General features: G+C 40.7%; 2 protein-coding genes across 4 annotated transcripts in view; both read right to left on the minus strand.

Annotated features, from left to right (window-relative positions):
• Positions 1–1,963, minus strand: part of DESI2 (desumoylating isopeptidase 2) — a 41,358-nt gene extending 39,395 nt beyond the window's left edge. For 2 of the 3 annotated variants that reach the window (XR_002121865.1, XM_019623852.1), the window contains exon 1: positions 1,493–1,958. Coding sequence is in view for 2 of the 3 variants with exons in the window: in XM_019623852.1 (XP_019479397.1) it covers positions 1,493–1,534 (42 nt within the window). In the remaining variant the exon portion in view is untranslated. Of the gene's footprint in view, positions 1–1,492 lie in introns of all 3 variants that reach the window. The other variant, XM_019623853.1, reaches the window with a different exon arrangement.
• A 1,636-nt stretch (positions 1,964–3,599) lies between these two features.
• Positions 3,600–26,000, minus strand: part of CATSPERE (catsper channel auxiliary subunit epsilon) — a 92,316-nt gene continuing 69,915 nt past the window's right edge. Inside the window, exons 18-22 of the mRNA XM_019623845.1 lie at positions 18,455–18,554; positions 16,945–17,031; positions 13,265–13,422; positions 5,827–5,880; positions 3,600–4,905 (exon numbers count right to left, since the gene is read on the minus strand). Coding sequence (XP_019479390.1) covers positions 4,752–4,905; positions 5,827–5,880; positions 13,265–13,422; positions 16,945–17,031; positions 18,455–18,554 — 553 coding nt within the window. The 3' untranslated portion in view covers positions 3,600–4,751. The remainder of the gene's footprint in view (positions 4,906–5,826; positions 5,881–13,264; positions 13,423–16,944; positions 17,032–18,454; positions 18,555–26,000) is intronic.

Below are 26,000 nucleotides of genomic sequence, written 5' to 3' on the forward strand. Positions count from 1 at the left end.
AATCTAGAAGAGAAGGTATACTATGCTCTCAAGAACAGAATATATCCTAAGGGATGGTTTGTAATAGTCTTCATGAATAAATAAGAAACCAAATTCAGATCAGTAGGGTGGGGAGTGGGGGCAAAGAAACAGTAAGGTGGCAATGAAAAGTCTGGAAAAATAAAGGTAATCCAGCTGACCACGAAAAATTGAAATCTGGAGAATTATTTCTTAATCAGTGATACAGGCCAAAGACTTTCAAGTGTCATGCTTTTCAAGGACCTCCAGTTCTGATGACTTTTCTCTGTAACTTTTTCTACTTTTCTCAGTGTGTTAACCTTTCACCTCCAAGCTCTTATGTGAACTCAACAGAGAACTCACCTCAAATCCTAGGCAGTTTCTATGTCCTCTTGACATAACCCCCAGATCATGGTAATAATCTGGGAATTCCTTCCTACCCAAGATGTTACACTGTAAATTTAGAAACTGTGGACAATGCAAGGGAAGAAAAAGTTTAGATCTGTGAATGAGAACCAAGACTCCTGACCTCCAGTATTTCTGCCCTCCTGCATCTTTCAGCCATCAAAAATAAGGATGGGGACTTCCTCATTTGCCAATCCACGTACAAGAAATTTTAAGAAAAACTAAGAAATTACAAGACAAAAACGAATCCCCCCAAAGCAAACAGACGCAAGCATGCATCTAACCGCAACGATAATTCTCTACCGGGTATTTCAATTCTCAGCGTAAGGCAAACCAATCCTTGGACTCGACTGTTTGTGCTTGTAGTACTCGGAAGTCAGATGACATAATAAACAAGTTCTTCCCTTCCCACTCCTGTGGTCACGTCAGATACCTGTTGCATCACCTGCAAAGTGGTCTTCACAAATCTAGTAAAGAAGCATCACCATGATCTCTAAATAATTCAGCTGTTTTCTTGATAAATTTTAGCCTCATTTATTTTAATGAGGTTGCCTTGGAGGCAAGGGCGTGTTGACTCCTGTTCACCTTTAAAGAGATTCTAGCATAGACATCGACAGCTGTGCCTTTCTGCACTCGGAGGGACTTAAGAGTTTTGAAGACTTGGGCATAATGAAAGATATTTGGTTCGGCAGAAGCAAAGGAGCAGGGAGAGCAGGCAATCGAGACGGGGGAAGTGGGGCACCCTCGGAGTCCCGGTGGTGGGAGTGGGAAGTCAGACCTGCGACGGACGCTTTGCGGAAAGGACACTGCTCGTCAGCCAAGGTGTCGGGCCCAGGGCCAGGGTCCGAGCCAACCTGGGGGCGCGTGAGAGATTCAGATGGCCCCGACCCTGGGCCGAAGCCCTTGGGCAGACCGGGCATCACGAACACGCGCGAGGATTAGAAAATAATAATACTCCCCTTCCCCCACCCCCGGAGAGCTAAGCTGGAGGCGGAGACGCGAGGCAGGAAGCGCATGGGGCCGGGGTCCGAGCCGGACCCGCGAGAGGATGCCTGGGCCGGGGCTCGGGGCCGCCAGGGGCCGCACTCACCATGTCGTACACGTTGAGCACCACTAACTGGTTAGCCCCCATCCTCCTCCCCGCGGCCGCCGCCTCGTCCTCCAGCCGCTCCGTCTCCGCGGGGCCGAGGCCGCTCTCACCCCCGTGGACGCTTCAGGGGGCCAGAGCTGGGCACTAAGCGCACAGCCCGGCCCGCGGAAGCCAGCACGGGAGCATCGGGAAGCCGGGCCGCTCCCGGGCGCCGCCGACAGGACCGTCTGCGCCGACCGGGCCGGACCGGTGGCGGGCCCGCTCTGGCTCAGGGACCTCCCCTAGGAGGCAGGCACGTGGGGAAAGGCGGGGCCTGAGCGAGGGGCGGGCGCCCAGCGCCCCGGGGGCGGGGCCAGCCCGGCGCCGGGGCTGAACCTGCCTGCGCTCCGGCTCTTCGCTGCCGTAACTCGGAACCTAAAATGGCGCAGTTTCTGCGCCTCTCCACCGTGGAGGAGTGGGGTCCCAGAAAGAATGTGGTTCCCAGAATGCGGTGGGGGATTCCCCCGCTCGCTGCCTGAAGCAAAGAGGCGGAGTCTCAACAACTATGGGTCTTCGTCGCGGCCTCGACTACAGCTCCCAGCATGCTGTGCGGTTCCCGATCCTATCAGACCAGGCCTTCTCATGAGACTACAGTTCCCAGCATGCACTGCTTGCGGGGGGTGGCGGGGGTAGGCGGGTTGGTTCTGTGCCTGATGTTTTGCAGTCTGCCCTTGGCTGGCTTTGAAGTCTTGTGTGTTTGACCCCTCTTCGGTGGTGCTACTGCTGTTAGTTTCTGTCACTTTGAGCCCGATGAAGCCAACGAAATGTGACAAAACACTATAGCAATGACTTGCTTTTCCAAATCCCTCCTCACCTTTTTCTTAGGAAGGGGCGGGGGTGGGGAAATAGAGGAAGGCAGATTACTGGTGAGGGAGGGGTTAACATGCATCCAGTTAATCCTCAGTATGGAATTTTGCATTTTATGAAACTGTCCTGTTGAGATGGGAAGAGCGAAAAGTACTTATAGGTTAGCACAACCCTAGGACACGGTGCTTTTGTATGCATTCAACAAATATTTGTCGTGTGTCTGCTATGTGCTAGGCAATTTTGTAGGCCCTGGGGAATACGGTAATAAACAGGAGGGAGGAGGAACAAAATATCGGTGATAGGTGATTTCCAGAGAATTGAAATAGGATGAATTGATTGAGAGTAATTTTAGAGTGGCTGCAATGTGAAGGTCTCTTGACAAGGTGAGGTTTAAGCAGAGATCTGAATGACAAAAAGCCAGCTCTGCAAATAGCAGGACAAGTATCCCATTAAAAGGGAACCTCAAAGCCAATTGATTCAACCAATTAGGAAGCTATTCCACAAGTGCATGCAAAAAGGTGACTTGGGTATTGGGGGTAGTGTGGAATACAGAAAATTAGAGAGCTTTCGCATGTTTTGGAAGTAGAGGCTACAAGACTTGCTAATGGGTTTGGGTGTTGAGTTTGTTAGGGAGAGAATATTCAAGTATAACATAGATTGCTGACTTTGGAAATTGTGAGAATGTCGGTACTATTTATAAGATGTGAAAATTGGGTAGAACAGGTTGAAAGTCAAGCTTATGGTTTGGTCATGTTAAGTTGGAGATGCCTTTTAGACATCCGTGATGTCAAGTAGGCATTTGAATAAACTGCCCTTATACAAGTAGACTCTAAAGCCTTGGGACTGATTGCATGACAAAGGAAAAGGCGTAGCTAAAGAAAAAGGCCAAAGATAAATCTCTGTCTAGGATCCGTCATTTAGAGGTCAAATGAAGGAGGAAGAGGAGACGGTGCAGTAGGAAGCTTGTGAGGAGCATTATAATCTAACTACCAGCCTATCTACATCAGTTCCCATGAGCGCTGTTCACTTTCAGCACTGGATCTCATTCCATCTTGCCTACTTAAGGATTTTAATCCAGCAGGTAGCCCCTCTCTCCTGCATCATCAGTGTTCCCTAGCCCCTGGATTATTCCTATCAATGCTCAATAACATCTTCCTGACCTCATCTCTGCCTCCAGTTGTCCTCCATTTCTGGGCTCCCTGTCACAGAGAGCTCCCTTGAATTGTCTGCGCTCACTGTCTCCACTTCTTCATTTCCCATTCTTTGGTTCACGATGAAAAATTTTATTTTTTTTATGGTTAATTAATCAGTATCAGTTCAACGTGGTGGGAAGCAATAGCAAGAAAACATATCTGGAATGACCTGATTTTAAATTTGGTGACTATCACCCTTTCATTTGTCTTTGTGCAGAGACACATCAATTTACATAAAGAGAAGATGTTACTGTGTTTCTGTTGTTTCCCCTTTCTTCAGTTTTGAGGGTTTTGTTTATATCCTCCCCTCTCTATGTCTCTTGATGCACTCTCACTTCCTTCCCGCAGTGATACACATGCACATAACGTAAACAAAATGGTATGCATCCTTCCATGCTTTTCTTCATGTTCTCATACACAGAGATTCTGTTTTGTTTATATAATGGGGTCATACTGTAAATACTTCTCTGTAGCTTGCTCTTCTCATTTAATGAAACCTTGTTGAAAATCTTTTAAATTACTAATACAGGTTGATTTATATGGTCAATGTACAATTATTTATTAAACCATTTACACACACACACACATCTATTGGTTCTACTTCTCTGGTTGAAATCTGAGTGTTACAAATATTAGTTGTTTAGAAAGCTGTGATAACATCTGGACAAATTAAGAAGACTATTTTGAGCATTTAAATAAAAATTTTAACTTTAGAACATCAGCTTCTTATTTTCAGTATCATAAGTTGTATAGTTCATGTGTGAATCCACCATTAGAAAAACTTCTGAAATATGTTTAAGACAGATTATTTAAATACACACACATTAAGTTTTTTTATAGGTAAATGATAGCCATATGAGGTTTCGTGTCACAAGTTTTATGCAAAATAATATTTGATACATTTATACATTTTCAAAATTTACTTTCATTCTTAGGAAGGATTGTAATAGCCAAATTTAGTTTTTAAAAATTTATGTCTTAAAGCTGTATAAGAGTATATAAACAACCTTAAGATAAATGCAAACACATTAAGAATAAATTTAATAACAGTGTATATGAAAATATTTCTGCTTTGGGTAATTTAAGAATGTTTTTCAGATTTTGAATTTGATATACTATGACCTCATGCTTTATATTTCTTGATCAAACACATGCTCTCCATATAAGCATTATACACACTCCTTCTACGTACATATATCCATGGTAAACTTTCATTTTCTCTAATTATTCTTTAGTTTTCTTTTAACTTTGTGAACTGGTGCATAAATATATTTTCTATAAATTCTCATATAATGGAAGTAGCTCAAAATGAGAATACTAAAGAACAGTAGCATCAGGAAGAGAAGAATAGAAGCAACCAGGTAGCCATTTGGACTGAAATAAGAAAAAAAACAAATCATTAGAAATTATTGTTCACTTTGGTTGTTGATTTATTTAGTTAAACAATTTTGAATAGCTAGCTACTATGCCACTGACAGAGCACAAAGATGAATAAGACATCTTGTCTATCCTCAAAATGTTTACCTCTTAGTGTTTGAGGTTGACCTGGGAGGAAAATAGATAGTATGATAAATATAATGAGAAAAGCGACTGCAAAAGGCTATAATTTCCCAAAGTTACTTAGAAACAACACGTCTTATCTCATTTGCAGATTATTTGCACCATGAACCTCTCATTAGTACAAAAAAATTGAGGAATCAGTAATATTTAAAGTAGAGCCATAAATAATTGTTTGTCTTCCTCTTTTGTTTAACATTTTACAAAAACCAAAACCAAACAAACAAATAAAACCCAGGGTCCAGGACAGAGAACCAAAAGCATTTGCAATCCCAATTTTAGAGTTAAGACTTTTTACTCTGCTCCCCAAAGAAACTGGAGTGGGCTCCAGAGAAATGCTTTTACTACTAGCTTCCCAAACGATAGATAGATACATCAGGACGATGGCCAGTGGTCGAGGGCTGACTCAGGGCCAGTGGGGGCACAGCCACTGTCCCCTCCAGTCCCATTGCCGCAGTTTACTGCCTGCCCCTTAGATGGAGTTGAAAGACATGTATGATGGGAAGACAGTGGCTGTTGAGGGGGATGGAACCAAAGGGGACCCCAACTGCAGTAATGATTCTCAGGAGTTTCTTCCTGCTGTACCTGGATAATAGATTCATACAATTTCTAGCACATCACACATAGGGCAGAGATATTAGGGACCCAGGGAAATGGGAGAGGGGCCTTTCCTTGTTAGCTACCACCCATGTCTTTTACACCTTCTCTCATTAAAGGCTGATTAGGCACAATCATTACCTGGGAATAGTTCCATAGATCTCTATTGCAAATACAGCCATTAGGGGACAGAAACTGCAAAGTAGAAAAATAATATTAAAGATTAAGTACAATATATTAAAACCCCATCGACGTGTCTATGGTAACAATCAAAACATATATAATCTTAGTTAAGGTGTCATTTTCTTGAGAATAGATACATTTACAAAACAGCGGTGATAATTTTTCCATATGTGTGACTTAGGCTGCTTGCTGGAAAATTCCTAGAGCTTGTCAGTGCAACTTCACTGTCCTCCTAACAGCTTTACATCATTTTGATAGCGGTTCCTAAGGCAACAGCAATAATGATATTAATAATAATTAACAATAAGTATTGACAACATAATAAACAGTTAACATTTATTGAGCAATAATATTTATTGAAAATGAATACTAATTGAGCAGTTGCTATGTACCAGGCAGTGTACCAAATGTTTTACAAATGATCTTGGTTAATCCTTATAGCAGCCCTTCCTTTTAGATGAGAAAACTGAGGCTTAGAGAGGTGAAGCTACTTGCAAAAGTTTACACTGTTGTGAGCAGAGCTGGGATTTGAATTCAGGGTTTTCTGTCAAAGTGTCTCTGATATTCAATAATGTAGGCTGACTCCTTCAGGAAGCTGAGAATGTCAGGAAGTTGATACATGAAATGGTAATGTTTCTAAAGTTACTGAGTGTCTCTCAAAACTTAGCATACTGATTGGAATGAGACAAGTTATAGCTAAATAAACATTAATGATTTGATTTCACCTACCTTCATGTGGGAGAAAAGAAAAGGAACTTAATTAATATTAAGTTCCAGCAAAGTTAGGGATTTTTACCCAGGTTCTTCATTTAATCCGCAGAATACTATAAGACATAGGGTTGTCGGAAAAGTCATGATGTATTTTTTTTATGTTTTTCAAAGGTCATTTATTTCTATAAAGAACAAAGATCAATCAATGATATATTGCCTGTTTTGTTCAATAATCTTTTGCCATCTTTCAGTGATTTTCATAATTCCTCATAGAAGGACCTGTCTTTATCGGCGAAAAACTGAACAAGGTGCTGATTTACAGCCTTATCTGAATTGAACGTTATACCACGCAAGGAGTTTTGAAGAGAGCGAAACAAATGGAAGTCTAATGGTGCAAGGTCATGCGAGTATGGTGGGTGTGGCAACACATCCCAGCCAAACTTCAATAATTTTTGACAGGCCATCAAACTTGTGTGTGGTCCCACATTGTTGTGATGGAACACAACTCCTTTACAATTAACAAGCTCTGGATGTTTCTGGATGCTGGATTCATTCAAACTGTCCAATTGCTGACAGTACACATTCGAACTGATTGTTTGGTTCCTTGGTACGAGCCTGAAAAACACAACACCTTTAAAATCCCACCACACTGAGAGCATAACCTTCCTCTGATGAATGTCTGCTTTTGATGTCGTTTGAGGCGAATCATCACGTCGGGACCAAGACCATTTGCACACCAAATTGTTGTAAACAATTCACTTCTCATCACCAGTTATCAGTCGCTTCAAAAAAGGATCGTTTTCCTTATGTTTAATGAGCATATCACAGATGTTTATATGCGCCGTCAAATGAACTTCTTTGAGTTCATGCAGAACCCAAATATCGAGCTTGCTTATGTATCCCAGCTTTTTCAGGTGTTCGTGAATGCTTGAATGATGGATGTTCAATGTTTTTGCAATCTCTCATGTTGTGTAACGTGGGTTTGACTGGATCAATGCCTTTATTTTGTTGTCATCAACCTTGGTGGGCCTCCCTGACTGAGGAGTGTCATTGAGATCAAAATCACCAGCACAGAATTTCATGAACTACTGTTGTCACTGACATTCTTGTAGAGCATTGTCACTGTGAACTTTATGCAACTTTTCACAAGCTTGATGCGCGTTTTTCCCTTTACGGAAGTAAAACAGTAAAATATAACAAAAATGCACAGTTTGGTCTACCATCTTCAACTTATAAAATCTCCAAAACTCAACCAAATCACTCAATTTTTTTTTAGAATGAAGATAGAACTGCCAGCTGTCAAATGACATAGAAATAACAGATGTGAATGACTCTAGTACTTCCAAAAATTAACTAGCGCCATCTGTTGCAAAAATGCGTCATGACTTTTCCGACAACCCAATAGGTATTATTGACTCATTTTACAGAGAGAAATAAGCTGAAAGAGACAGCTTAAGACTGTATAACTACTACTGGCAAAATTAGGATTCAAAGCAAAGTAGACTTTCTAGCACAATGCCCTCAACATCCATCCATGTTGTTGCAAATGGAAAGGTTTCCTCGTTTTTTAAAAAAGATTTTTATTAATAATTAACTAACATATAGTATTACATTAGTTTCAGGTGTACACAATAGCTATTCAACATTTATATACCTAAAAGTGATCACCATAAGTCCAGCAACCATCTGACACCATACTGTGCTATCACAATATTATTGACTATATTCTCCATGCTGTACATTACATCCCCATGACTTACTTGTTATATACCTGGAAATTTGAACCTCTTATTCCCTTATATCTTCCCCCCCTTTAAAATTTTTCAATTACAGTTGACATTCAATATTATTTTATATTAATTTCAGGTGTACAGCATAGTGGTTAGACAATTGTATAATTTAAGAAGTGATCCCCTGACTAGTACCCACCTGGCACTATACATAGTTATTACCATATCATTGACTATATTTCCTATGCTTTTACATCCCCATGACTATTTTGTAACTACCAATTTGTACTTTTTAATCCCTTCCCCTTTTTTCACCCACGCCCCTAAACTCCCTCCCATCTGGCAACCATCAAAATGTTTTCTGCATCTATGAGTTTGTTTCTGTTTTGTTTTTAATGTTGTTCTTAGAGTCTACATATAAGCAAAATCACATTGCATCTGTCTTTCTCTATCTGATGTACTCCACTCATCACAATACCCTCTAGTTTCATCCATGCTGCTGCAGATAGCAAAAACCCATTTTCTTCCATGATTGAGCAATAGTCCACTGTATATATGTACCACCCCTTCTTTATCCATTCATCCATCCACAGATACCTAGGCTGCCTCCACATTTTGGCCACTGTAAACAATGCTGCAATGAACATATGGATGCACATGTCGCTTCAAAGTAGCATTTTGGATTTCTTTAAATAAATACAAAGAAGTAGATTATTGGGTCCTTTTTTTGTCTCATTATATCCTTTGATTTAAAGTCTGTTTTCTCTGGTATAAGTGTTGCTATTTTTCTTTTTTCTTTCTTTTTTTTTTCATTTCCATTTTCATGAAATAACTTTTTCTATCCCTTTTCACTCTGGGTGTGACTTTCAATCAAAAATCTTTTGTAGGCAGCATATGTAAGGGTTTTGTTTTCTTATCCATTCAGCTACCCTAAGCTTTTGATTGGAGCATTTAATCCATTTATATTGAAAGTAATTGTTGATAGACGTGTAGTTATTGCCTATTATTTATAATTTTGATTTTTTTTTCATCTTAAATAAGTCCCTCTAACATTCTTTGTAATACTGATTTGGTGGTGATGAACTCCTTTAGCTTTTTCTTGTCTGGGAATCTCTTTATCTGTCCTTCGATTTTAAATGACAGCCTTGCTGGGTAGAGTAGTCTTGGTTGTAGGTCCTTGCTTTTCATCATGTTGAATATTTGGTGCCAATCCCTTCTGGCCTGCAAAATTTCTGTTGAGAAACTAGCTGACAATCTTATGAGAGCTCCCTTATAAGTTACTAGTTTCCTTTCTCTTGCTGCTTTTAGGATTCTTTCTTTGTCTTTAACCTTTGCGATTTTAATTATAATGTGTCTAGGTGTGGGCCTGTTTGGGTTCATCCTGTTTGGCACTCTCTGCATTTTCTGGGCTTGTCTGTCTATTTCCTTTGCCAGGTTAGGAAAGTTTACAGTAATTATTTCTTCAAATAGATTCTCAATCCTTTGCTTTCTCTTCTCCTTCTGGTAACCCCTATGGTGTGAATGTTGTTATGCTTGATGTTGTCTCAGGGGTCTCTTAAAACTATCCTAAATATTTTGGATTTTTTGTTGTTATTGTTGTGATTGGGTGTTTTCTGCCACTTTGTATTACAAATTGCTCATTCAATCCTCTGCTTCATTTAATCTGCTGTTAATTCCGTGTAGTGCATTCTTCATTTCAGTTATTGTATTCTTCACTTCTGACTTTTAAAAAATGGTCTCTATGTTTTGTTTCTTTTCTGCTTGCTATCTCTTTGTTGATGTTCTCACCAAATTCCTTGAGCATCCTTATAACCATTGTTTTGAACTCTGTCTCTGGTAGGTCACTTGCCTCCATTTCTTTTAGTTCTTTTTCTGGATTTTTTTGGCCTATTCATTCATTTGATATGTATTTCTTTGTATTTTGGCTGCCTCTCTGTTTTTGTTACTATGTATTAAATAGATCTGCTATGTCTCCCAGTCTTGGGCCAGTGGCTTTATGTAGTAGGTGTCCTGTGGGGCCTTAGTGGCACAATCTCCCTAGTGACCAGAGCCAGGTACTCCAGGAGTGTCCCTTTTGTGGGTTGTGTGTGCCCTCCTGTTATAGTTGAGCCTTGATTGTTTTTGGCACATTACTAGATGGGATTGACCTTTAGGCTGACTTGACTGGCTGTGGGGTTTGGCCATATCCACAGCTTTTGGGCTGCTGTGGGAGGCCTTACTGTACTGAGTGGGATTTGCCCTAGCAGGCTTTGGTGACTGTTGATGTCATTCTTTGTGTGTGCTGCTTGTGAGGCTAATTGGATGGGGCTCTGCTGTGGTCTGAAGCCAACCTGCAAGGATGTTGGTTCTGGGACCTCTTGGGAGAGGCTCTGTTGCACGCCCAGATCACCCACTGCCTGTGACTGGCTGGGGGCTACCTGGTAGGAGCTACAAAGGAATTTACATTTGGTTACTGTGTGTGCTGTACCTGGAGATGGGTGGGAGAGGCCATGCTGGGAACCGAGGACAGCTGCCACTGGTACCATGTTTGGGGTAGCCCTGCAAAAAGCCAGGACACTCTGAGGCCTGCTACCACCTACTGGCCCCTGTAAGTTTCAGCCACTGATATAGCCTCCTGCAGTAGGCAAGTTGGGTGAGGCAGGGTCTCAGGGAGTCACTAGAGTGGGAAGAATTATGGTCACCAGGTTAATGTAAATTCGGAGACTCAGGAAAAGTCTCAGAGCACACTGAGGCCATTCGCAGCCTGCATGGGCCTGCTGGACTCTGATAGTTTTCCAATAAAGAGTGCAGTGGGGGTGGGGATGGGGCTGGCTGCTCATGGAGAGAGTGCCTGTGGCAGTGCATGTGCATGACTTGTGTGGGGCGGGGTCCCAGGGAGTCAGCAGGGCAGAGCAGGGGAGCTCACCAGGCCAATCAGATTCAGATCTGGCCGGTGGGGGTGGGCTCAATACGGAAAAGATGGTGCCCACCTGCTGGCTGCACAGGACTCCTCCTCCTCACAGGGAAAATGCCGAATGTCCTGTAGGCCTCCCCAGGGAAGCAGCACACCTCAGTCTGCCCCCACATATATCTCTGAGGCACCCCAGTCACCATCCCTCCACTGGAGCCCAAGGTGGGTGCCTGCGAGTGAGTGAGTCTGTGTGCGGTCTGTTTAAGAGGATGGCTGGGTTTCCTGCAGCTTTCCAGCCCACCCGGGTGGTTGGAATCCCCAGTTTTTCACAGCCACATGTGGGGGCTCCTCTTCTCAGCACCAGTACTCTGTTCTGGGGAGCCTGGTGTGGTGGGGGTTGGCATCCTGCACTTCTCTGGGGGAAACCAAGGCGGCTAAGATATCCCTCCTGATTCTCAACCACTACACACAGGTGTGGGGCCTATTCCGTGTCTGCCCCTCCTACCAGTCTCGGCATGGCTTCTTTATATTTTTAGTAATGGGACTTCTGTTAGGCTAGACAAGTTGATTGTTCTGTAATTTAGTTGTAATTTTAATGTGTTCACAGAGGAACATAAGCAGGGTGATTATCTACTCCTCCATCTTGGATCTCTGCTTTCTTTTTTATGACTGAATAATATTCCATTTCACATATATACCAATATTCTTTATCCATTCATCCATCAGTGGACACTTAGTTTGTTTCCATGGCTTGGCTATTGTAAATAATGAAACAGTGAACATGGGGGTGTGGATATCTTTTCAAGTTAGTGTTTTGTAAAACTTCTCTGTCAATGTGACTCCAGACCAGGACATTTTTTATTCTTCCTACTAGAAATTTTCTTCCCTCTTGACTTATGTGATGTTGGCATGTCTTAATGTAACTCATTTATTGGACTTTGTCGGGTGAAATAGAAATTTTATTATTTCTGGTCACTATCCCTTTAAACAAATTCTCTGTGGAATTGTTCTTCCCTGTCCCTGGGTAAAATATTGGGCAGAAAATGTTTAGGTAATAAAAATCCTACCTAGTCCAATCTACTTATAAAGCTTTAGTGTCTCAAACATTAAGGTTTTTTTCCTTCCCCACACTTGGGCTTGAATCATGCTTAAAGACAGAGCACTGGGGAGAGGGCTGTGGACATTTGTTATCTTGTCTTCACTAAACTTCCTCTTCCACTTGCTAGCTTCTATTTCAGAGGCTTCCTGAGTTGGGAACATGTAGGAGGAGAAGGTGAAAATTTTATTTGGCCGAGAGACTTTGTGTATTGGAGGTCCAAACATTAACTATTTCTCTTGAGGGGACAGAGATAGCATTCCAACATCCAGCACACAGAACGGATTCTGCATACACTCCCATCTTGTAACTGGGAAATATCACCTGATATTTCAGGACTTAGGTGATGTTTTCTGTGTGACCATTTACAAACCACAATTCAGCTCCTGGCTTCCTATGGTTTTCCCACACATTCTCTCTCTTTGACCCCTTTGGGGTCACCTTACCCCTGAGGTGAGCAGGGATGGTCACTTTCGCTATGATCCAACTACAGTTTCTTTTCATGGGTTCATATGAACCCATCTGAAAGCGCACACACATTTACTCCCAGCATTGGCGAAAGCCCCATCTCCACGCACCATATCTCTCTTCAGCCTCCCTTTGAGTCAGCCTCTTACCTTCAGACTTTCTAGATGAGCATTAAAATAGCCTTTATTCACCCAGCCAGTTTAATTATAAGCACCTTGAAGGCTGAGATTGTGCTGATTTTCTATTGCATTTATCACAGCCAAGAAACATAGTCGAGTCCTCAGATGTAATTGTGAGTTCATTTAATTAATGTTTAACACGAAATCTTATCTCCCACCCCTATAGAATGGTCAATGTGATTGCTACAGAATGAAGAAGCAAATATGTAAATAAGAATAACAGTACTGGATATCTGGGTGACATCAAATTAAATCAAGGAAATAAAAATTTAATTTTGAGGGACTAGTGCTAAAACTATTATAATAAAACATTTATATTCACCTATAGTTTGGATCCAGGATCTTCACTTGAAACACATACATTCCAGTGTGCTGCGTGGGCCACACTAAATGGTTATGGTTCGACTTGTTGATAATCTCATATGGTTGATTTAAGTCTCCTGGTTTTCCAATAGCATAAGAAAAACAGTGCTTATAGTTCTGAACAGGAAACAATGATAAAAACCTTACGGTCATTTTCTGACTTTAACAAACAAAATTATATCCTCATATATTTATCTTGGCAAATTATTTAGAGAGATAATGGTTATTACCGTCTATCATTTTAGTGCTGTATAGTAGTTTTACAGGATATATTGGGTTAACAGTTGATTAAAAGTGACGCTTAGTGAAAGCAAATGCTATATTTATTTTTTATTTGCAGATGATAATAAATTAGGGTGTTGAGAGTATAAATATATTACTTCCCTAAATCAAAAAAGCACAAAATCCACCAAGGATGCTTCATTTGGGGACATACACTATTTTGATCATAGGGTATAGGCGTGTATATATCTCTATATATCTCTCTACATATAGATACATCATATATCTATACACATATATATGTACACATATCTAGATAGATAGATAGATAGATAGATAATTATAGAAATGAAATGCTCTTTAATTTCAGGTATGTTTCATGTAAAGAGCACCTCTGATTGCCATGTTTAGTTATATACAGTGCAGTTACTATACAGTTAATATACCCTTCAGTAAGGGTGGCTTTACTCCCCAGGACATAACTAGTCTTCTACTATATTCAGACTCCAGCCCGAGTTTGCCGTTTTAGTGGCGAGCATTGTGTTTCTCAGATACAGTAGAACTGAACATAGGGCCTGGTATGGGCACTCCAAACCTTTCTAGAATGTAAGCCACTATTTCAATGGTTCTTAAATGTGGCCCCCAGCACTTTTAGAAATGAAAAATTTGGGGTCCCACCCACATCTGTTGAATCAGGAAGTTTGGAGGTAGGATGCAGAGACGTGTTTCAGCAAGTCCTCGGGGTGATTCTGTGTACACTAAGATTTGAGAACCATCGTGCTAGACCGTACTGACTGTTCCTCGCCAGGTGGCTCATTGCTTCCCAAGGAATTTGTTATTTTGGCAGAATCTTAGAACATTTAGGCACCTTTTGTGAGATTTTGGCATATAGAGGATTGCTTACACTATCCTCAACACCAGACTCTTTGATGCCCTTCAACAAAAAGTCAGGAGGATATTTTGTTTTTAACTGATTCCATTACTAGTTTAATTCCTTCTGACTTCTTAAGAGTGGGATAATACTCTTTATAATTGGTAGGCGGTCTATGCTCAATTAATTAGTTCTACAAGTATTTACTGAGCATCCATAATGGGTTCTATGCTGGGGATACAGCAGTGAACACAACAGACAAAATCTCCTTCTCTCATTCTAGTTGGGGAGCCAGATAATAAACAGGATAAATAAGCAGACTACATAATGTGTCGGTGAGTTATAAATGCTAATGACATTAAAGAAAATAGGGAAGGGGGATGTGGACTATCATGGGGTGATGGTAACTTTTACGATAAAGCGGCCAGGGAAGTTTTCATTGACATTGAAGTTGATTTGTAAGTAGAGACCCAATGGAAGAAGCTAGTCAGTCATGGGGGTGGGGGCAGCAAATCGTGTCGGCTTTGTCATAACTAAGTCAGACTGGAACCAGCGCATGGTTTTCAGCAGAAGAGTGACATGTTCTCATTTATGTTTTAGAAAGACCACTCTAACTGCTGTGTTGCGAGTAGATTCATGGCGGGCAAGGCTGAAGCAGGGCAACCAGTTAGGAGGCTGTTGTTATAACTCAGATGGTTGGTGATGGTGGCTTGGAACAGGGTGGTGGCAACTGGGGTGGCGAGGAGTGAACAAATTTAGAATATACTTTGAAGGAAGAGCCAACAAGATTTCCTGAAAGACCAAATGGGATATAAGATGATACTTGGAGGCTTTTATCCTGATCAAACTGGAAGGCTGGAATTCCTTGCCAATGTTGGAGTATGGGTGCAGGGCAGATAGCAGGAGCTCAGTTTTGGACATGGAGAGTTTGAGATGCTAATGGAAGCATCATCAATTTCCTTTTTGTTGTTTCCTCTTTTGGAGTATTCACATCAGGAAACATGTTGTTATTTCTCTCAACTTATTAAAAAAAAATAAGACCTGCTCTTCACCTCATTGCGTTCCAGTTACCTCCCTATTTCTTTCTCCTGTTTACTGCAAAACTCTTCATCAGTGATATCTCTTCTTGCTGCTTTGAATTTCCTTCTTCCACACTTAAATTTACTTCAATAAGGTTTTGTCTCTCACTACCCCACCCAACCTGACCCTGCCAAGGTTACTAGCTATCTCTAAATTGCTAAAGTAAATGATCACTTTTCAATCCTCATCATGGGGGACCTATCTTAAATTTCACATGTTGATCTCTCCCTCCTTTTTATGATTACATGGTGTCCAGAAAGCCACACTCACCTGGTTTTCCTCCTGCTTCTTGGATTATCCCTTTTTTCATCCCCTTTTCCCCTCCTCACTTCCCCAATCTCTAAACATTAGAATGTCCCAAGGTTTAGTCCTTCTCCTTTTATCTCTATATTAGGGGTTCCTAACCTCATAGTGTGTGTGTGTGTGTGTGTGTGTGTATGTGAGTGTGTCTGTAACTTTTCTTATATGGGTCTGTTTATTAATCTGGTGAAGTCTATGAACTACCAAGTATACCTCCTTAGAATAATGTTTTTAAGAAATATAGTATAAAATAGGTTATAATACAAGGAGAGCTAGTTAAAAAGAATTATAGCTGACAAAATATTAAAAACAATATGACAACATATGGCACATTTAAAAATATTTTCTCCTTTAAATAACAGGAATTGTGGGTACATATTAATAGAACGATCATTATTAACCATGAACTTTAACCTAGATAAAGAGGGAAAAGGTAACCTGGGGGTGGGGTGAGAGTGGTAGAATCAGTAGATTAAAGGTTATGTTGGGGTTGAAGAATTGTTAAAAGGATGGTTAAAGCTTCTAGAGATATGTTGCTGGAAAGACAGGGAGTGGTAGATGGAAAGTGGGATGTTTGAAATGGAATAAGGAGGATAATAATACACATTACTTGTATACCTGTCTGTCTTGACATGCATAGATTCTGATGTTGAAGCAAAGCAACATTCTTAGTGTAGGGTGTCCATTTTAGAGGGTGAAGTACCTTATATGTCAGTTTTTACTCATGAGATATGATTTGATTCTCCACATAACATATATTAATTTCAATTCAAGAAAATTCAATTGCAAAAAAATTGAAAACTGAATAAGATTGATAATTGGCATTCAGAAATGATCTTTTAGGCATATAAGAATTGAAACTTCAGGCATTCTTTAGAAAGGCTCACTCTCAGTATTTTAATATATTTGTCAGGATATTTAATAATCTGTAAACACATCTTTCAGCAGAGAAAATTATAACAAAATTGTTAATAACACAGGAGAAACAGAATATCAAACAGAAATTAAGATGAAGCATTTTTGAAATCATAATATAATCCAACAGAAACATTGGACTTTACAAAAACAAATTTAAATCCAAAGTGTTCCTATCACACTTTTATTAATACTGAAATGCCAAAATACTTATTATAAAAAAACAATTTGTACGGTAATGTTTCTCTTACCTCAGGTCCCCAAGCCTTTTCTAATGGGAGGTGCTTATTAAGTTCAGTCATTGACTTCCATGTCTGGGCTTCATGTAAACAACCACTCTGTCAAAAGATTATATATAGTATCTTAGTTTATTCCTAAGTATTTAATACATTTTAATGCAGTTGAAAATTACATATTTAATTTTTTATTATTTAAATGTTTGCTGATCTACAGAGAAACAATTCACTTTTGTATATTGACCTTGTATAGAGAGAACTTAAATTCTCTTATTAATTTTAATTGTTTCACATAGTATCTGTGAATATGATGGTTTTATTTCTTTCTTTCCAACCCTTATACATTTTATTTACTTTTATTGTTTATTGTTTGCCTTATTACAAAGATCAGGAACAATATTATATAGAAGTGGCGATAACTGGTGCCCTTATTTCATTCTTGACTTCAGGCTTTCAAATTTTTACCATTAAGTATGAGTTTTCTATAGTTTGGTTTTGTTGGGTTTTTTTGTATCTACATTTTGTTAAGTTAAGGAAGTTACCATTTATTTATAATTTTCTAAGATTTACTTTTTAAAATAAGGTTATATAAAGATGATAATTTTAAAATAAAATGACATTTCATCAGCTATTATAATAATCTTATGACTTTTCAATTTTGCTGGATATAAAAATCCTTGTCTTACATTTAGTATCTTAAATATTTTATTCCATTTTCTCCTGACATAAAGCATTGTTATAAAAATGACTGGTGATAATATAATTTAATTTTCCTTATAAATGGCTTGCTTTTTGCCGAGACACCCACTTGGGTTGGCTGTTCTGATTTGATATTCTCAAGTGTATGGTATGCTTTTTCAAGGTGAAGCTTCAAACCTTTATTCTCTTAATATAGTGGATTACTTTGATTTTCAAACGATATTCCAATTCTTCATTTACGAAATAAACAAAACTTGGTCTGGATGTATTGTTTTTTAAAATACATTCATGAGTGGTAAGGCTTTTGTGCTGTGGCCTGCCAAGTGAAATAGCAGCATAAGCGGGCTTCCCTGTGAAGGCTGTGATCCATCCGTCACAGAGTAGGGAGGAAAAACCAACAGAGTGTGGGAACAGTGAAGCCAAGTCAGCAGGTCATATGATGCAAGGAAGTCAAGTGAGATGCAACCAGGAGAGTGTAGGTTTCATTTAACACAAATGTTATCAATGTCTGAAAGCCAAAAGCAGAACCATAAACAATCAAACATGAAATACAATGTACAGAGAAAATTAAATACTAATCTATAATTGCATCACCCAACTACAAACATTATTTTTTTCTGACCCCTTTAAGTCTATTTTATATGACGATGACTTGTTATTTCATAAATTAATTTTAGTAGTCATAGAATATAGAGGTAGCGTGTTTTTTTTTCCCTACCCACAGCTGACTGGTTTTATTTTCCTTAGAAAATTTATATGTCGATTTAAAGTAGAAAGGCATGTCTAATTGCATGTTCAATTGTATTTAAATTCTAGGATGACATACCTTCTTCATAGTATTATTAAAGCTATAGTCATTCCTGCCGTGTATTTCCCATACTATGAAATTCACTTCCACATCTTCAATATAACCATTGTTATTGTATCTGAAAGGAACAGAAAAGACAAAAATAACAGTTTAGTGTAGAATGGAGGGGTTAAGAGCTACAGCTTTCAAGTCAGATGGGCTTAGGTTTAAATCCTGTCTTTATCCCTTAACCGTTTTGTGACCCTGGGGAAGTTACTTAAACCCTTGAAGCCTTAATCTTCTTGCCTGTGAAAATAATAACAGTACCCACTGTATAGGTTTCCTTCAACCAACTCCCAGCATCAACCTAACAGTAATGAAGCGGAAAAATTTTCATTCTTTTAACAGTGGGAGCCATGAGTTCTCTTTGCTTTGATAGGAACCATATATTGATAAGGTGAGGGTCGCAGAGGCTCTGCTGTCATGGCTGGTAGCAGGGAGTGAGTGATGAATGGAGGAAGGCCACAGCCAGGATGCCCCAGTATCATTTGATCAACAAATATTTAGTGGGTGCCTGTTATGTACCAGAGAATGAAACCACAGAAGGACTAGGATGAGAATGGAGATGCTGCAAATCTCCCTGGAAGGTGTGGCTGGGCGTCAGAGGACCAGCAGCACCTGGAAAAGCTGAGCTGGGCTGAGAAGCGGAAGTCATCAGAGGCTCCCTGGAGCGATGGTCACTCACAGCCCAGGCTCGGGGGACACATGATAACTTCTACCAGCAGAAGACCCCAGCACACAGTCCAACATGATCAGGGTGCCCACTCCCCTAAGGCTGGCGCTGGAGACATAAGCCCCCATTGACCTAAGAGGGTTTACTCCAAACTCAGAGAGTTTTAAATGAGATGTGTTACTTTAAGATTATTTTTTTCCTGCTATTGTATGAAAATAGGGGCTTGAGACCGAAGCTGAAATTCAGTTACTCATAAATTCATACATTTGCATGCAGAGTTTGTGACTGTTTTAAAAATGGTTACATGTCTTCCTTCTCCAGCAGTTATTGCTCATTTTTCTGAATGCAACCGTCCCCCGCACCTCTTGGATGGGAATTTCCCTTAGGACCTTGGTCTTGGGCAGGTTGCTTCAGTGTCTGATATATTTTCTTGTGTCACATCTCTGTTTCCATTCATGAAAATAACAGATCCTTGGCAGCATCTCTGTGTCCACTGCCCAGATCTCTGCCTGATTTTGCAGTCATTTTACATACATGGCTTTAGGTCCACTAGAAATTGCTACCATCCACTCCTGGTTATAAAAACTTATCGTCCCATTCTCACAAATTGGGCAGAAAAATCCTAAGTGTCAGAAAGTAGTATCTGAGAAGCTATTTTATTTCCATCTTAATTGTTCGAAATTGTAAAGAGAGGAGGAACTCTGGGGTGACTAATTAGGGATTGGAGTGGTGGTGCTTGGCTTCTTTGATGGGGCAGGAGGAGGGTCCTAGAGAACTCTAAACTCTAATGAGAACTCCGGAGCCTCCCCACAGGAAAACGCACACACACAATTTTGTTCAGTTTCACAGATTTGGGTCAGGCTTTAGCAAAGCTCTCATTCTAGGAACTTCGGAAGGTGTACATGCTTTGTTGCATCTTCTGAAAGCCATCACATTCTTGAATTATTAAGACTAGTCGCAAAGTCACATGTTTTATCTAAATAAAGAAGATCTTGGGGAGTACACCATAGGGAATAGAGTCAATGGAATTCTAACAGCTATATACGATGTCAGAGGGGTAGTAGATCGGGTGAGGGGGGGTTATCACTTTGTGAGGGGTGTAAATGTCTAACTGTTTACATTGTTTTGTACACCTGAAGCTAATAAAAAAAAGTATATACATAAAAACAGAAAGATCTTGGAACTCTGAGCTGGCATCTTTTGACACTCATGAAAGCCATAAGCTACAGTGTCATCTAGTGGCAACAAGCATAAATTGCATGACTCGTACTTTCTGGGTTAATAATGATTTTTGATGTTTATTTCATTGAGAATATGGGAAAAAACACTTGCCTGAGTAAGCATGGCTTATTTTCATTAAAGTTTATTAATGTAAGACATACTACTAATTAAGCCTGAGAAATTTAGAAATCTCACCAGCTGGCAACCAACTTCCCTACACTTTGTAACTTCTCCCCTGTGACAGTTCCACTTTTGCAACTGGGAAGGAGAGACCTCTCTGTAATATGTTTTCAGTCCTGTGTGTCCACTCTGGATAGCCCATTGTATTGTGATGCTTTAATATCTGGGGCCTTCCTGACCCTGGAGGGACTGGCCCTCCAGGGTTAATTAATTGCTGGATAGCAAATAATTTGCCTTTGAACATGGCTTTCATTATGCAAACCAACTAATCCAGTGCCCCCACTCCCAACCACCTTCCTGCGCTCTCACACTCCCTCTGGGCCACTTATCCACCTGCCCTGACCGCCTCATGGCCAGGTACTAAACAACTAGGGAAAGCACCTATGAAATTATTCAAAATAGCTCATCCCCAGCCTGCTTACCCTGCCATGTCCATTCCTTCCCATAGAAAACACAATAAAGGCTATTGCCTCCCCCCCCCCCACCGTTTTCCCCTCACTCCCTCTGCCTCCTGGCTGACCCTGGTGTTTCCCTGTGTGGCCCTATGTGGCCTGCTGTCTCTCCTGTCGCTTGGGATCAATACATATTAAGTTTCTTTCTTCCTGATAGTCATTTCCATGTCTGCGTGTCTTACCACATCTGATTCAAACAAATCCTGAGTATCCCTAAAACACCCATGATACCTATTCCTGAACTCTCTGCCTCATAGTAGAGCACTTATGTCCCACCATTTCCTCTGGGGTGGCTTCTAGTTCGGGATGGCTTGTCATGGGAGTTCAGAAGGCGAAGGGGTGGCTGGGAAGACTGACATTCCCAGTTGGATGACACTCCTAGGACTTGCTTCGTTCTTATTAGTGTTTGGTGGTGGATCTGTTGTGGTGTTATCTGTAAAATTCTCCCCACCGCATTCCTGAGCCATTCTCTATAAAGGTAAAGCATTTATTGTAATCTAGAGTCCTAGGCCACAGACCAATGTCCCAGTGGCCATCCCTGTCTGCCAGCTCCTCAAAGCTTCGTTACTTGGCACCCAAATTTGCCTCTGATAAATACCTAATCAAATACCCAGTTGTCAACTATGCATTGCTATCATTCCCTTGAACTGGACACTGAGCTCACTGATCTGTCCCTCTGTAGTTAGCCTCCAACACTTGGTTGCTTTCCCGAAGAGAATGGAGGCAACAAGCTTTGTCAAGTGATTCCTGGTAGCAGACACATAAATAAGTTACCTCTAGAAAAAAAGTGCTTCCACAGTAGTCCGAAGTAGCGCTGCTGCAGGAGTCCACTCTCTGGCCCCAACCTCTCCCATCTTTTACGTGTCCTCTCACTTGACCTCAGAGAGTCTTCCGGGCCCCCCACTCCTTCCTGCTTTCCGATTACACGGCAGCTCCCTTAGCCTCTCTTCCTTCCCTCCTCAAGCCAGTCTCATGGTTGATCACCTGACTCCCTCCCTCACCAGCATCCTTGGTTCACTGAGTTCATTCGTATTTCTTCTCCAGAGGTCCCAGGCGATGAATTGTTCTTCCTCTTCTGGCCTTGCCACCGAGGCCTTTCTTTGATCTTACTTCCCAGTTTTCTTCACGGATCTTGCTCCTAGATAACTTATTTAATATTTTTATTTTTAATTCTTTTTTAAGATTTTTATTGGGGAATTGGGGGGATGGGAACAGTGCTGGGGAATTGGGGGAAGGGGAACAGACAAGTTGCTGTCCTTTTGTTCTTCAGTCTAGTTGTGGAGGACGTTGCTTCACTGGCCCAAGTTGGCACCATCATTGCGCTCTTCCCTGGCGAGGCAGATCAGCCGCCGGCTTCTGGACGGCCGCTCACAGCGGCTGCTGGCCGCTCACGCTGGCTGCTGGCCACACACGGTAGCCCATGGCAACCCACTGCCACAGGGGCTGCAGCCTAGGCCGTTGCCGGCAACTCAGGGCAGCCCAGCTCCAGGTTGAGCTGTTGTTCAGCATCTTAGCTGTGGAGGGCAGTGTCACTGGCCCTCATATGTGGGATCCGAACCGGGGCCCTCTGGCATCCCAAGCCAGTTCTTAACCAACTGAGCCACTCGGCCGGCCCCAGTCGATATGTCTTAAAAAAATTTCTCTCCTCCAATTATATCTAAGAGACTGTTTGATGTTGTCCCACAGATCACTGAGGCACTTAGTTAATTTTTTTCTCTGCAGTACAATTTGGATAATTTCACTAAACCTTTCACCTGTTTGCCCAATTTGCTGTTAAGTCCATCTTATTTATTTTTAAATTCAGATGCTGTATTTTTATTTTTTAAATAATGAAAAAATTTTCCAATTACAGTTGACATACATAGTGATTAGACATTTATATAATTTATGATCACCCCGATAAGCCTTAGGACCTAAAGATACTGTAGCTTTAAATTTTAGCATTCCAATTGGGCTTGTTTTTTAAATAGCTAACATTTCTCTGCTGAGATTCCCCACCTGTTCACCCATTCTGTACACTTTTCCTAAGGATTTTTAAACATATTTATATTTGCTGTATTAAAGTCCATGTCTGTTAGTATCAGCCAGAGTCTGGGTCATCTGCAGTCTGCTGCTATTGATACCTTTTAATGATTATGGGTCATTTTGCTGCTTCTTTGGAAGCCTAATAATTTCTCATTTTTTGTTTAACACTTTGAAGTATACACTGTTGAGACTCTGGGTTTTGTTATTTTCCTCTAAAGAGTTTTTAAAAATTCTTTTCTTTCTTGTTCTGGAAGAAAGCTAAATAGCTGGTAGGTCTCCCTGGTGTTGTAGAGCATTAGTTTCACGACTTGTAGGGCTTTATAAATGTTTAGTTTTGCCCTTAAATCCCAGGGCATAGCATTTTGTCCTTGGCTTACTTATCAGCTGTCACCCTTTTGGTTTCAATGTGTTGAGCCTCAGGTGTTCTCCAATACCCTGTAAGTAGGTGGGACTTAAACTCCAAACTTTGTCTCTTAGCATCAGATAGCTGTTGAAATTTCTGCTTCCTTTCCTTGCAACATGCACAATTCAAGAGTTAGCCAAGAATTTGAGGAAAAAGTTTTCCATATTTTTGTTGCTTCGTCTATGTGACTCTATCCTTTCCAGGATTTTAAAATCTAAATTGACAGCTATTTTGCAGTCCCAAATTTCAATGTCTGTCTCTTAGGTCCAGCAGAAACTGTTCTGCTTTCTGTTCCCTCATACCCTGCTCCAAACTGGTAAGTGACCCCCCCAGAGGACAGTCTTACTTAGAAATCTTCCCTTTTTTCAAGGATCATGTGTGTCACAGTTTTTGCTCTCCAGTGCTTCTAAACAATCATTTATTACATTTTGTTCAGAGCATATAAAATTGTTATTGGGCAAAATATAGGTAAAATAAAAGCTACTTTGCCATTTCTAGAAATTCAATTCTGGATGATATTTGTCTGACAACTTTTGGCCCATTGTTTTGTATATAACTTTTAGGACCTGCTTGTCACATTCTGTTAAAAACCTTGATGGAATTTTTATTGGAATTGCCTTGAATTTATGCATAGATTAGAGGAGAAATGATACCAGAAGGATGGGGTTGCTATCAATTGAAATGAGAAAGGCCATTGATGGAGCAGGTTTTCATAGAAAGATCAGGAGTTTGGTTTTGGACAGGGTAGGTTTGATATATCCATTCACTATCTAAGGAGGAACCTGATATATTTATTCAACATCTAAGTGAATTTATGGATCTGGTGTTCTGGAGCTTTGCGGACACTGTTAGTGCTCACCAAATATTTTTGTAGTCCTTCTTGGAGTTAGATTGGGGCCATGGCATTATGTTCCAGATAATAGGATATGGGTACAAGTGGTATAAACACTTCTAGGTCTGACCGTTTAAGACATACCCTATAACCCTCCAGTCTTCTTTTTTCCAGTTATCTTTTTTCATAGTGGAAACCTAGGGGGCCATGTCCAGATGATATAGCTATGACATATGTCAGATTATGACGTGAAAAGAGTTAAGCACGGAGATATTAGGGTTTACTTGTTACTGCAGCATAGCCTAGTCATATTTGACTAACACAAAGGGAGATATTCAGACCAGTGATACAGTTTGGGACTTTATCAGTATATCAAGACATTCAGGTCCATGAGGCTGGATGATATCACTAAAAGAGCAAGTTGAGATAGAGAAAAGAAAAGAAAGCCCTGAGCCTTGTGCATTCTAACATTAACAGGTCATAGAGAAAAGGAGAAATTAAGAAATTAAGGAGTTGCTACCAGAGAGGCAGCAGAAAAAGTAGGAGAATGTGATATCCTGGAAGCCAAATGAAGAAAATATATTAAGTAGGAGATAATGCTCAAATGTGTCAATCTTTGTTAATGAGATCAAGTGAGATGAGACCAGAGAACTGAACATTGGGTTTAGCAACATGGAGGCTACTGGTCACCCTGGCTGGCAGTGCGAATGGAGTGGTGGCGGGAAAAGCCTGACTGGGAGGGATTTGGGAGAGAATAGACGAGTTGGTGACAGGGAGTACAGTAGCTAATGGGGTAGTGGGGTTAAGAGGAGGTTTTCGTTTTTGTTTAAGGAAAGAACTGCGTTATTTGTATGATGAACGAGTAGAGAGGGTAAAGTTGATGATGCAGGAGAACGAAGGGAACCTTTCAGGAGCAATGTTCTTAATTAGGAAAGCGGGTGGTGATACAGTTAACGGATGGAGGGACAGACCTTAGATACACACGTAGTTTGTCTGTGGTGATTGGAAGACATAGGTACAGATGCTTGAAGATGAATAGATACGGTGGAGGAAGTTTGGGGGAGATCTCTTCTGACTGATATCACCTTTGGCTCACTCATCTTCCTCGTTCTCTCTTTCCCTTACCACTCACATTTATCTGTTATTAAGCCCTGCCTGTTATAATCACTAATTTTCTCATAAATGATTCTTCTTCTTTGCCCTTGTTGCTATTTCATTTATTTCCTCTCTGGACTAGCAATACAGTTTACTACCTGGTCTCCTTACTTAGACTCGTTTCCCTGAAACTCATCATCTATACTCCTCCCAGAGGGAACTAGTTAAAGAAAATATTTGATCATGCTGCTCCCCCGTAAGAATGGATAGAAAGACTTCCAGCATCTGGAAGTTTCCCAGCCTCTTCTGTCACTTCATTCCTCACTGTATTCCCCATCAACATTATACTGTTTGAACTATACATTTTCTTCCTCAAACTATCACTGTTGCTTGACGGCTTAGCCAGTGGGATTTTTATCTATCTATCTATCTATCTATCTATCTATCTATCTATCTATCTATCTATCTATATCTATTTATTTATTTTAGCTGAGCCATCCTGTTGGCAGCTCAGCGGCAGCTCAGCTCGGGCCGGGAAACGAACCGGCAACCCAGTTGCTCAGAGCTCACACTCTTAAGCGAGCTCTTGACCATCTGAGCCACTTGGCCAGCCGCCAGTGGGATTCTTTATTACCTTCCTTACT

Source organism: Hipposideros armiger, unplaced genomic scaffold (assembly GCF_001890085.2).
Source record: "Hipposideros armiger isolate ML-2016 unplaced genomic scaffold, ASM189008v1 scaffold_567, whole genome shotgun sequence".
NCBI lineage: Eukaryota > Metazoa > Chordata > Mammalia > Chiroptera > Hipposideridae > Hipposideros > Hipposideros armiger.